The sequence below is a fragment of the Trachypithecus francoisi genome, unplaced genomic scaffold (assembly GCF_009764315.1).
Source record: "Trachypithecus francoisi isolate TF-2019V2 unplaced genomic scaffold, Tfra_2.0 Lachesis_group12, whole genome shotgun sequence".
NCBI classification, from domain to species: Eukaryota; Metazoa; Chordata; class Mammalia; order Primates; family Cercopithecidae; genus Trachypithecus; species Trachypithecus francoisi.
In genome coordinates, this window is record NW_022681457.1 from 79,381,087 (window position 1) to 79,394,240 (window position 13,154).

The window sequence follows — 13,154 nt, forward strand, 5'->3', positions numbered from 1 at the left end:
ATACACCTCATTAACAAAGATGCAAATTAAAACAACACTGAGTTAGCATTTTTTGATTTTCAAATGGTCAGGCGTTTTTAATTAAGATAATTAGTTTCGGCCGGGCGCGGTGGCTCAAGCCTGTAATCCCAGCACTTTGGGAGGCCGAGACGGGCGGATCATGAGGTCAGGAGATCGAGACCATCCTGGCTAACACAGTGAAACCCCGTCTCTACTAAAAATACAAAAACTAGCCGGGCGAGGTGGCGGGCGCCTGTAGTCCCAGCTACTCGGGAGGCTGAGGCAGGAGAATGGCGTAAACCCGGGAGGCGGAGCTTGCAGTGAGCTGAGATCCGGCCACTGCACTCCAGTCCGGGCAACAGAGCGAGACTCCGCCTCAAAAAAAAAAAAAAAAAAAAAAAGATAATTAGTTTCTGGTATGGGAGAGGTTGCATGGAGATAGTTACCACTACTTACAGGAGTGTAAATACTTACAGTCTTTCTGAAGGGTATTTCTTCTTATCAGAAGCTTTTAAAATATGTTCATACCATGTGATCCAGGAATTCTACCTGTAGGAATTTATCCTGAACCATAATTAACTAAGGATGTGCATATAGCTAAGGGGTTCATTACAGCATGGATAAAAATAAGGTACAGATGAGAAAAAATGGAAACCATATAAATGTCCAACAATAGGGGATTGAGTAGCTCAATAGATATACATGTATTCACCAGAATGATATGTAGTCATTTTTAATGTTATAAATGTATATTTGATAACATGGAAAAATATTTACAATGTGTTATTAAGTGGAAGGCCAGTTACAAAACAGCAAGTGTAATACCATCCCATTTTTAGTAAAAACTTACTAGGCTGGGCTCAGCGGCTCACACCTGTAATCCCAGCACTTTGAGAGACTGAGGTGGGCAGATCACCTGAGGTCAGGAGTTTGAGACCAGCCTGGCCAACATGGTGAAACCCTGTCTCTAGTAAAAGTACAGAAATTATCCAGGTGTGGTGGCACACATCTGTAATACCAGCTACTCAGGAGGCTGAGGCAGGAGAATTGCCTGAACCTGGATGCCGGAGGTTGCAGTGAGCCGAGATCACGCCACTGTACTCCAGTCTGGGTGACAGAGTGAGACTCCATCTAAAAAAAAAAATTAATAGAAAAGTGTGAGTAAATATACATGACACCGGAAAGAGTGATTATTTCTGATTTTTATTTTATATTTCTTTATATGTATTTTCAAATTTTCTGCAATTACTTCTGTAATTTTTAATTTTATCTTTAAGAAAAAGCACAAAATAAACCATAAAGCTTGTTATAATTACTCACCTATTTGTAAGTCTTTGGTTTGGTAGTCTTCCATTATCCCTAAGGTAAATTCAAACTCCATAGAATGGCATTCAAAGCTGTTTATATTCCAGACTCTACCTTTTCCAGGCTATCTTAAGCCACATAACATAATTCTAACTACATGGAACTATTTGCCATACTCTGAAGATGGATGCTATTAATATATTGAAAAATGTTTATGCTTTTACAATATGCCCTTGCTTATGTTTCCTTTGTCAGGAATGTCTTTCCCTGTTTGTCTGCCTGTTTGAAATCTTACTTGTCCTTCAAAGCACAGCTCAAATATTATTTTCTCTATATATATTTCTATTATGTTACTTCTTTCTAGCTGCTTTATAATTACGTTTATGTATCATTTGTGAGCTCTTTGAGGGCAATGACCATTTCTTATTCATCTGTGTACTTCCTTTGCCAAGCATACTCCCTGGCATATAATAGGTTTTCAGGAAATGTAGGATTAATTAAATGAATGAGATTTCTCCCATTAGGCAGTTAGTTGCTACCTCCATTGGTTTCCCATAGTATAATGTATGTTTGCAAAGAGAGAAACTACATTTTATTATCCTATTGTGTGTCCCTTTCAACACCATAGACCATGCTGAGGCTGCAAGGTAGCTCTTTCAAGATACCACCTGTGATTTATTCAACTTTTTATATCTTCAAAGATAGACACAGTTTCTGGTATATAGTAGGTGTCAGGTTGAATTTGAGGAACTGGACTGAATACAAACCCTCTTTGTCAGGTATAAATTTTCCTGATTTGAAATTTTAACTAGACCAAAATATCTTCTTCTTATTTGGTAGAGCATGTGCCTACAGCCTGTGCTCGGGTTGACGCCCTACGTTCCCATGGTTATCCAAAAGAGGCCCTCAGACTCACAGTGGCCATTATTAATACTCTGAGGTTGCAGCAGCAGCGGCAACTGGAAATCTACAAGCATCAGAAGAAAGGTATAGTAATTAGGAACCATCTAACCCCCTTAGGCCCAAAGCTGATGAGGATCCTCAGAGGATACAAGGCCTGGAAGAGCTAGGGAATTCCAGATCATTCTCCTGGATGTGTGGAATGCCTCACTTTATGAATCTCAGTTTTCTCATCTGTTAATTTGGGAATAATACCTGTTTGCCTCCCTCATAAGGCAGTTAGAAGGCTCATTAAGATCTTGTATGAGAAGACCATTTTTAAACTGTAAAGCTGTAGACAGGCATGGTGACTCACACCTATAATCCCAGCACTTTGGGAGGCCCAGGTAGGATTGCTTGAGGCCAGGAGTTTGAGACCAGGCTGGCCAACATGGTGAGACCCTATCTTTACAAAAATAAAATAAAGGCTGGGCACAGTGGCTTACTTCTGTAATCCCAGCACTTTGGGAGGCCGAGGCAGGCGATCACTTGAGGTCAGGAGTTCAAGACCAGCCTGACCAACATGGAGAAACCCCATCTCTACTAAAAATACAAAAAATTAGCCAGGCGTGGTGGTGCATGCCTGTAATCCCAGCTACTCGGGAGGCTGAGGCAGGAGAATTGCTTGAACCTGGGAGGCAGAGGTTGCAGTGAGCCAAGATCACACCATTCCACTCCAGCCTGGGCAACAAGAGCAGAACTCCATCTCAAAATAAATAATTAAGTAATTAAATTAAACTAAATATGCCAGGCACAGTGGCTCACACCTGTAATCCCAGGACTTTGGGAGGCTGAGGCGGGTGGCTCACTTAGGCCAGGAGGTCGAAACCAGCCTGGCCAACATAGCAAACCCCAGTTCTACCAAAAATACAAAAATTTATCAGGCATGGTGGCACATGCCTGTAGTCCCAGCTACTCTGGAGGCTGAGGCACGAGAATCGTTTGAACCCAGGAGGCAGAGGTTGCAATGAGCCAAGATCATACCACTGCACTCCAGCCTGGGCAATAGAGTGAGACTCTGTCTCAAAAATAAATTTTTAAATAAAATAAAATTAGCAGGGCATGGTGGCATGTGCCTGTAGTCCCAGCTATTCAGAAGATTCAGGTGTCTCTTAAAACAAAAACCTGTAAAGCTCTATCCATGTATGCACTACCAGCAGGCAACCCGAATGCAGACCACATGACCTTATAGCTGGCTAGTATGTTTGAGGTCTGCCCTATCAACCAAAGGCAAGACAATAGAGAAGCTTTTATTTGACTCTCAGGGTCAAGGCTGGAGAGACTGATAAGAAGACCCAGGCAGGGACAGACAGCAGTTTGTCTCTATTACTGTCTAAAATTTTAACCTGCTTGTTTCCAGAACTGTTGCAGAGAGGAACCACAACCATCACAAACCTGGAGGGCTGGGTGGGCCACCCCCTGGATCCCATTGGCTGCCTGTTTCTCACTTTGACTGAGGCCTGCCGCCTGAATGATGATGGCTATCTGGAGATGTCAGGTACAGGGGTCAGCCTGAGGCAAACCAAGACTGCCCTTGTTGGCTAGAAAAGTGGCTCACACCTGTAATCCTAGCATTTTGGGAGGCCAAGTTGGTGGATTACTTGCGTTCAGGAGTTCAAGATCAGCCTGGGCAACATGGCAAAACCCTGTCTCTACAAAATATTAACCAGGTATGGTGGCAGTCGCCTGTAGTCCCAGCTACTTGGGGGCTGAGGCAGTAGGATCACTTGATCCCAGGAGATCGAGGCTGCAGTGAGTCAAGATTGCACCACTGCACTGCAATCTGGGTGACAAAGTGAGACCCTGTTTCATTAAAAAAAAAAAAAAAAAAAGACTGCCCTTGTCAGCCCTTTTCTCCCTTCCAGACTCTGTTCTACCTCCTTTTGAAGTTTTTGTCCCCCTCTTGTCCAAACTAGAGCACCCTAAGAGGTTTCTTCATATTTGCCTATTTCCCACCTTCCTTTCCTACCCCGTGGTCTGGCCTTGTCCTGATTTCACATTTTACCTTGCCAGCCTTCCTTGTTCCTTTTATTTCCCTATCATAAATGCCTAAAGAATGTAATCCAAGAAGAATAACAAGTAATAGAGAAATTTCAGCAGTCAGAGGCAAGAACCTAGAGCAGTTTGAAAGTGGGAAAGAACTTCCATCGAGAATCTGTGTATCCCTTGCAATTGCATAATAATATTTTCTGGTTTCCTTTGAACTTTCTTCTACATGATGGTTTTGTACCAATTTTACAAATAAGAACTAGAGGAGAATAATTTAATAGAGTCTCAAGACCTTATTAAGAGTAGCCAAGAATAGATAGAGACAAAATTGATTCTTTTTTCTTTTATGCCTTCACTTACTGTATACATATATCTACTTTAGTATTTAGCATGCTACATTACAATTTATTTACAAATAGTTCTCTCTTACTAGACTGTCAGCTACTTGAAAAGAGAAATTATGACTTCTTTATCTTTGTGTTCCTAGCACTTAGTGGAGGACCTGACATTTAACAATCTTTTGTAAATACTTATTGGATAGATGAGGGAGAAAAGAAAAGAAACCAAGACTTTGACTTTTAAACCATGCTTACTTCCTGAAATTATGCATCCAGTGGTGGAGCATATGAGATAATAGTAACATAAAGGTTGCACATGGTACAAAAGTTAAGAGTTTAACTGTATGGATTCAGATTTCTCTGGGTAGAGATATAAGGGATGGCCCCAAGTCAAGTGAGGACTGCTCCTTGTCTTCCCTCTGACCCCTTGCAAAGTGAATCATCATCTTTGGTCTGTTTCATCTGTACAGTGACATTTACATCTTGGAAACCTGAGTTTGCACTTGGGTTTATTCATTCACCACTAACACATAGCAATACCTAGAACAACAAGATGGTCTAATTCCTTTAAGGTGTTCACATTCTATGAAAGAGACAGAAACAAAAACAGACAATTACAACATTACATAATGTGCTAGCAAAAGGTAAGATTTTATACTTCCCTAACTGGCTTAGCCAGTTCATATATTGAGAAGGAGGTGGGCTGGCGCGGTGGCTGTCGCCTGTAATCCCAGCACTTTGGGAGGCTAAGACAGGCAGATCACCTGAGGTCAGGAGTTCGAGACCAGCCTGGCCAACATGGTGAAACCCCATCTCTGCTAAAAATGTAAAAATTAACTGGGTGTGGTGGTGTGCGCCTGTAATCCCAGCTACTCGGGAGGCTGAGGCAGACGAATTGCTTGAACCCGGGAGGCGGAGGTTGCATAAGCCGATATCTTACCACTGCTCTCCAGCCTGGGAAACAGAGCGAGACTCCATCTCAAAAAAAAAAAAGAGGTGGGGCTGGGCATGGTGGCTTATGCCTATAATCCCAGCATTTTGGGAGGCCAAGGTGGGAGAATCACTTGAGCCCAGGAGTTTGAGACCATATCTCTGGGCATCATAATGAGACCCTATCTCTACAAAAAAAATATTAAAAAGTATCTGGGCATGGTGGCATGTGCCTGTAGTCCCAGCTACTCAGGAAGCTGAGGTGGGAGGGTCGCTTGAGCCCAAGAGGTTGAGGCTGCATCAGTGAGCCATGATTGTACCACTATACTCCAGCCTTAGCAACCAAGCAAGACTCTGTCTCCAGAAAAATAAAAAAAAGAAAGAAGTGGGAATCTTTGTGGCTCTGTGTAACCTTCTTTTCAGTATATTTTCCTTACTATTCTGGGGTTCTGATTCAGCTTCCCTGTGATAGCTGTTGACCAAGCTGTATCCCAAAGATGGGAGGGAAAGACAGAAGACTAGGACAGACACGGTGGCTCACACCTGTAATCCCAGCACTTTGGGAGACCGAGGTAGGCAGATCACCTGAGGTCAGGAGTTTGAGTCCATCCTGGCCAACATGATGAAACCCCCTGCTCTACTAAAAATACAAAAATTAGGTGTTGTGGCTTGCTCCTGTAATCCCAGCTACTTGGGAGGCTGAGGCAGGAAAATCGCTCGAACCTAGGAGGCGGAGGATGCAGTGAGCTGAGATCGCACCACTGCACTCCAGCCTGGACAACAGAGCAAGACTCTGTCTCCAAAAAAAAAAATAAAAGAAGACTCTACCAAGCCTGACCTAAAGAATTTGGTGCCCTGTTGCCCTCAGATATGAATGAAAGCAGACCCCCTGTGTACCAGCATGTACCTGTGGCTGCAGGCTCCCCAAACAGCAGTGAGTCCTACCTGTCATTGGCCTTGGAAGTTGCATTGATGGGCCTAGGTCAACAGAGGGTAATGCCTGAAGGCCTCTACACACAGGACAAGGTATGCCGTAATGAGGAACAGCTCCTGAGCCAACTCCAAGAGCTGCAGCTGGACGATGAGCTAGTGCAAACACTGCAAAAGCAATGCATCTTACTGCTGGAAGGTAAGTAGAAAAGAGTCTCTTGTCATGGTGTCTTTGACCCATGACCCTGAGCTCCCCTCTTCAATAGAGTACAAGTACAGGAATATTTATGACATTAAAATGTAGTGAAGGTTCCCATGATTAGCAAACATACATGAGATATTGGGGCTCAAGTCCAGACTGGCAAATGGAAGCATACAGATAAATAATTGGCTGACTTATCTTCCTCCAGGGGGCCCTTTCAGCGGTCTGGGAGAAGTCATCCACCGAGAGAGTGTTCCCATGCATACCTTTGCCAAGTATTTGTTCTCAGCTCTGCTGCCTCATGATCCAGACTTGTCCTATAAATTAGCCTTACGTGCCATGAGGTGGGTAGCCCTTTCCCAGTCCAGTTGCCTCCATCAAAGCAGAAGTGTCCAGTGCTCTTTTTCTTTACTTATTTCACTTTCTTTTCTTTCCCTCTTTGTCATTCTGTTGGACCTGCTACCACGTGTACCTTAAAATAGCTCAGATATTTTTATATGATCTAGGATTCATATCTGGATTCCTTGTTGGTGACTTGGTTCCCTGGCAGTACTCATGGTTGATTGTCTGAGGAAGCCCCTGAGATGTTAATAAATAAGGAGCACATAAGACCTGAGTCTTCCTGTTCAGTGGTTAGTCTGGCAAGCTGAGAAGGTGTCTGAGCCCTTCTATAGTTCAGCTGAATCAAGATTCCCTGGCACAGGTCCCCAGAAGAAGCTGGGAGAAGTAGAGACAAATATATTTACCCCAAGACTTGAGAACAATGAGCTATGGGCATTTTGTTTCCAAGCTAGAATAAGATCCTTGGTTTAGGCAGTTAAACTTAACTCTGTGATGTAGCAGACTATACAGAAGAACAATTTTAGTCAGACTGTAAGACTGGGAGAATACCTTAGCTAAAACAGGAAATTCCTTGGCATGTATTTCTTACACTTTTAGAAATAACCAGGCTGGGTACAGTGGCTCAAGCCTGTAATCCTAGCACTTTGGGAGGCTGAGGCAGGTAGATTGCTTGAGCCCAGGAGTTTGAGACCAGCCTGGGCAGCATAGTGAAACTCTGTCTCTACAAAAACAAAAAATACAAAAATTAGCCAGGCATGGTGGTGCACACCTGAAGTCCCAGCTACTCAGGAGGCTGAGGTGGGAGGATTGCTTGAGCCCAGGACGTCAGGGCTGCAGTGAGCTGTGATTGCACCACTACACTCCAGCCTATGTGATAGAGTCATTGTCTCAAAAATAAATAAAATAAACAACCCTATGATTCTTTTTTAAAATGTATTAACTTTTCTCTCTTCTTACAATATATCATACCACCCAACCCGATAGCTCTTAAACTGCCTTTCGCATCCATTTGTAGTGGATACTATTCAGCGTTGAGTTCTCTTAAGTACCAAGGCACTCACCTCATACAGTGTATAGTACCACAGGTTTAAAAACCTTTAGAGCTCTTAGTTAATCCTTTCCTCTCCCCAGTTCCTCCCCAGCAAAGAGCAAGCTTCCCTAAGGTGGTTCAGAAGCCCAGGGTCTGAATGGTGGCTGATGATTCTTCCTGGGTCTTCCAGGTTACCTGTTTTAGAAAACTCAGCTTCTGCAGGCGACACATCCCACCTTCACCATACGGTGTCTGTGGTGCCCAGCCGTTATCCTCGCTGGTTCACGCTTGGACACTTGGAGTCACAGCAGTGTGAACTGGCCTCCACCATGCTGACTGCTGCCAAAGGTGAGCATAGATAGACCTTAAGCTCCAGCATCACCCGTCTGCCTGCCCAGCCATGGCCTGTCCAAGGCTTGGCCTGCAGTCTCCTGAGGAAGAGAAGCTCCTTGACCATTTAGAGTGATAGTGATCCTCACTTTGCTGCCGTTAGAAAGAGTACCTGGATCCAAGCCAAAACTTTACCCTAGTTACTAATTGTAGGATCCCGAATATTTAAAATTAATTGATCTTTAAGTTACTTCTAAATCTAACCTTCTGTTTGATAAAATCACTTCACCTTTCTAAGCCTCAGTTTCAAATCTATAAAATGGGGATCATTGTCAATGACCTGTCAGCCTCCCAGGGCCACTGGAAGATCTAATGAAGTGATGACTAAGATAGAGCTGAACTTCTTACAGATAGAAGAGTTGTGATTTTTTTTCAGTGCCCTAGTAAAAGATAGGCAGTCCAAAGTGATTCTCAGCCTTTAAGCTCACATACATCCTGTTAGCTATGCAGGTTTCACCACACACAGAAGTGAAAGTAAGCCCCTATATAAGAAGGAGCTATGATAAAATGCTAGCCACCATGAGCTCCTGAGTATTTTGGACCAGGAAGCTACATGGATTTTGAAGGTTTTTTTAAATTAAAAATAAGTTTATGTGGTATCTTCTTATTGTCCCCCCAAAAACACCTCTCATTACAGAAAAGGTAAAAATTACATATAAATTAATATAAAAATGATCAGCAAACAAATACAAAAATAGAACAAAGGATATGATCAGACAGTTCACAGAAAAGGAGATACAAGTGGTTTTTAGACAACTAAAATGTCTGGTATCACATTAGAAATACAAATTAAAATTAGCCTGAGATAACATTTTTTACTGATCTTATTGGCAAAAATCAACAAATTTGATAATGTGCATTCATGTGAGGAGTGCCAAGTGGGGAGTGGTGGTAGCCTGCATGGAGTTTCAGATTCCAAGCAGGATAAGGAGGAGGACTACAGATCTAAGGAAATAAATGAATGACAAGCATAATAAACATGAAGAAAACTATACCAAGGCACATCATAACCAAAATGCTTAAAACCAATAATAGAAGAGAAAATCTACTTAAAAGCAATCAGAGTAAAAAAGATACGTTACAGACAAAGGACAAAAAAACAAGTATGAGAACAGATTTATCATTAGAAACAATGCAAGCCAGAAAACAGTGGGAAAAAAAATCGCTGAAAGTACTTTTTTAAAAAACATTATCAGTCCAAGCACGGTGGCTCACGCCTATAATCCCAGCACTTTGGGAGGCCAAGGCGGGCAGATCACTTGAGGTCAGGAGTTTGAGAACCCCATCTCTACTAAAAATACAAAAATTAGCTCGGCATGGTAGTGCACACCTGTAGTCCCAGCTACTCAGGAGGCTGAGGCAAGAGAATCGCTTGAACCTGGGAGGCAGAGGTTGCGGTGAGCCAAGATCACACCACTGCACTCCCGCCTGGGTGACAAAGTGAGACTCCATCTCAAAACAAAACCAAAAACTGTCAAACTAGAATTTTATACCAATGAAAATATATTTCAGAAACAAAGATGAGGCCAGGTGCAGTGGCTCACACCTGTAATCCCAGCACTTCAGGAGGCCAAGGCAGAAGGATCACTTGAGACCAGGAGTTTGAGACTAGCCTGGGCAACATAGCAAGATCCTGTCTTTACAAAAAATTTTAAAAATTAGCCAGATGGCTGGGCGTGGTGGCTCAAGCCTGTAATCCCAGCACTTTGGGAGGCCGAGACAGGCGGATCACAAGGTCAGGAGATCGAGACCATCCTGGCTAACCCGGTGAAACCCCGTCTCTACTAAAAATACAAAAAACTAGCCGGGCGAGGTGGCAGGCGCCTGTAGTCCCATCTACTCGGGAGGCTGAGGCAGGAGAATGGCGTAAACCCGGGAGGCGGAGCTTGCAGTGAGCTGAGATCCGGTCACTGCACTCCAGCCCGGGCGACAGAGCGAGACTCCGTCTCAAAAAAAAAAAAAAATTAGCCAGATGTACTGGCAAGCACCCATAGTCCCAGCTACTGAGGAGGCTAAGGTAGAAGAACTGCGTGAACGCAGGAGTTAGAAACTGCAGTAAGCTACCATCATGACACCACTCCAACCTGGGTGACAGAGCAAGACCCTGACTCTTAAAAAAAAGAGACAGAGAGAGAGAGGAACTGAAAATCTTTTTCAGACAACCACAGTACAATTAAAAATCAATAATAAAAAGATATTTAGAAAATATCTTAAGTTTTTGGAAATTAAACCACATACATGCATATTACTCATGGAGCAAAGAAAAAAATCACAAGAAAATTAGAAAATCTTTTGACTATATGAAAATGAAAGCACAAGTCAAAATTAGTGGAATGTAGCTAAGGTTTTCTTACACATTTTTAGCAATAGATGAAAAATGCTTCAAATCAGTGATCTCAGATTTCACTTTTTTTTTTTTTTTTTTCTTGAGACGGAGTCTTGCTCTGTTTCCCAGGCTGGAGTGCAGTGGTGCAATCTCTGCTCACTGCAAGCTTCACCACCCTAGATTCATGCTATTCTCCTGCCTCAGCCTCCTGAGTAGCTGGGACTACAGGCGCCCGCCACCATGCCCAGCTAATTTTTTTGTATTTTTAGTAGAGACAGGGTTTCACAGTGTTCGCCAGGATGGTCTCGATCTCCTGACCTCATGATCCGCCCACCTCGACCTCCCACAGTGCTGGGATTACAGGCGTGAGCTGCTGCACCCAGCCCAGATTTCACTTTAAGAAGTCAGAAAAAGAAAACCCAAAGTAAGCATAGGAAAGGAAATAGTAAAGATCAGAGCAGACAGGTGCAGTGGTTCATGCCTGTAATCCCAGCACTTTGGGAGGCCAAGGAAGGCAGATGACTTGAAGCCAAGAGTTCAAGACCAGCATGGCTAACATGGCAAAACTCCATCTCTACCAAAAATACAAAAAAAAAAAAAATTAAGTGGACATGGTGGCACACACCTATAATCCCAGCTACTCGGGAGGCTGAGGTACTATAATCATCTGAACACAGGAGGTTATTTAAGGGATAAATGGTACTGATTCTCTAAAGTATCTTCCAGAAAATAGAAGCAGAGGAAACACTTCCTTACTCTATGAGGCCAGTATTACTCTAAAACCAAAACTAAATAAAGACGTTACAAGAAAGGAAAAGTACAGATCAGTATGACTCATGAGCATAAATGCCGAAATCCTGAACAAATTTTAGCAAATCAAACCCAACAGTGTATAAAAAGAATGAACCACAAGTAGGATTTATTTCAGGTATGTAAGTTGTCTCAATACTTGAAGATCAATTAATGGAATCCATTAATTCCATTAATGGAATTTATTCTTTCCACAGGCAAAGAAGAAAAGTCATTCATCAGTAAATGCAGGAAAATCATAACTGACACCCATTCATAATTTTAAAAAACCCTTAGCAAACTAGGAATAGAGGAGAACTGCCTCAACTTGATAAAGAACTTCTACAAAAAAACCTACAATTACCTTCTGGGTTTGGTGGCTCACACTTGTAATTCTAGCACTTTGGGAGGCCAAGCTGAGAGAATCGCTTGAGCCTGGGAGTTCAAGACCAGCCTGGACAACATAGCAAGACCTCATCACTACTAAAAAATAAAAAATAGCCAGTTGTGGTGGGCACACTCCTATAGTTCCAGCTACTTGGGAGGCTGAGGCAAGAGGATCACTTGAGCCTGGGAAGTCAAGGCTGCAGTGAACCGTGATTGTGCTACCGCACTCCAGTCTGGGCAAAAGAGCTTAAAGACAAAAAATTAAAACCTACAGCTATAACTACCATTACACTTAATGATGAGAAACTAGATGCTTTCCCTTTAAGATCAGGAATAAGACAAGAATGTTCCCTCTTGCCACTTCTATTCAGCATCATACTAGAAGTTCCTAACTAATACAATAAGATAGGAAAAGGATATAAATGATAAGCAGATGCTCCCTGACTAATGAAAGGGTTGTGTCCCAATAAACCCATCATAAGGTCAAAAATTTTTAAGTGAAATCATTGTAAGCCAATTGGAAAGGAAGAAATAAATCTGTCTTTGTTCAAAAATGACATGATTGACTATGTATGAATCCCAAAGAATCAATTTTTTTAAAAACTGGAACTAACAAGTAATTATAGCAAGTTTGCAGTATATAAGGTTAATATACAAAATTCAATTGCTTTCCTATATGCCAGCAAAGAACAATTAGACTTTGCAATTAAAAACACAGTACCATTTACATTAGCACCCCAAAAATGAAGTACTTAGGAATAAATCTAACAAAATATGTATAAGATTGATATGAGGAATACTGTAAAACTTGGATGAAAAATATCAAAGATGACTTAAATAAATAGAAATGGTCCATGTTCATGGATAATAAGAATGTATATTAGAAGGTCAGTTCTTCCCAACTTGATCTATAGATTTAACAGAATCCCAATCAAAATCCCAGCAATTTATTTTGTGAATATCAACAAACGCTTTCTAAACTTTATGTGGAAAAACAAAAGACCTAGAATAGCCAACATAATATTGAAGAACAAGTCAGAGGCCTGATAACTACCCAGTGGAAACACTTACTGTAATATTAATCAAGACAGTGTGGTACTGTTGAAAAACTGACAAATAGATCAATGGAACAAAATTAAAAGCTCAGAAATAGACTCACACAAATATAGTCAACTGATATTGAGAAAGGACCAAAAGATTGTCTTTTCAACAAATGGTGCTAGAAAATCTGGACATTCACATGCAAAAAGAAATTAA

At 41.9% G+C, this 13,154-nt stretch overlaps 1 protein-coding gene across 3 annotated transcripts in view; it reads left to right on the top strand.

Moving 5' to 3' along the window:
- Positions 1-13,154, top strand: part of ZSWIM5 (zinc finger SWIM-type containing 5) — a 189,827-nt gene that overhangs the window by 168,794 nt on the left and 7,879 nt on the right. For all 3 annotated transcript variants that reach the window (XM_033226645.1, XM_033226646.1, XM_033226647.1), the window contains 5 exons: positions 2,146-2,292; positions 3,605-3,742; positions 6,370-6,630; positions 6,842-6,977; positions 8,196-8,353. In XM_033226645.1, coding sequence (XP_033082536.1) covers positions 2,146-2,292; positions 3,605-3,742; positions 6,370-6,630; positions 6,842-6,977; positions 8,196-8,353 — 840 coding nt within the window. The remainder of the gene's footprint in view (positions 1-2,145; positions 2,293-3,604; positions 3,743-6,369; positions 6,631-6,841; positions 6,978-8,195; positions 8,354-13,154) is intronic.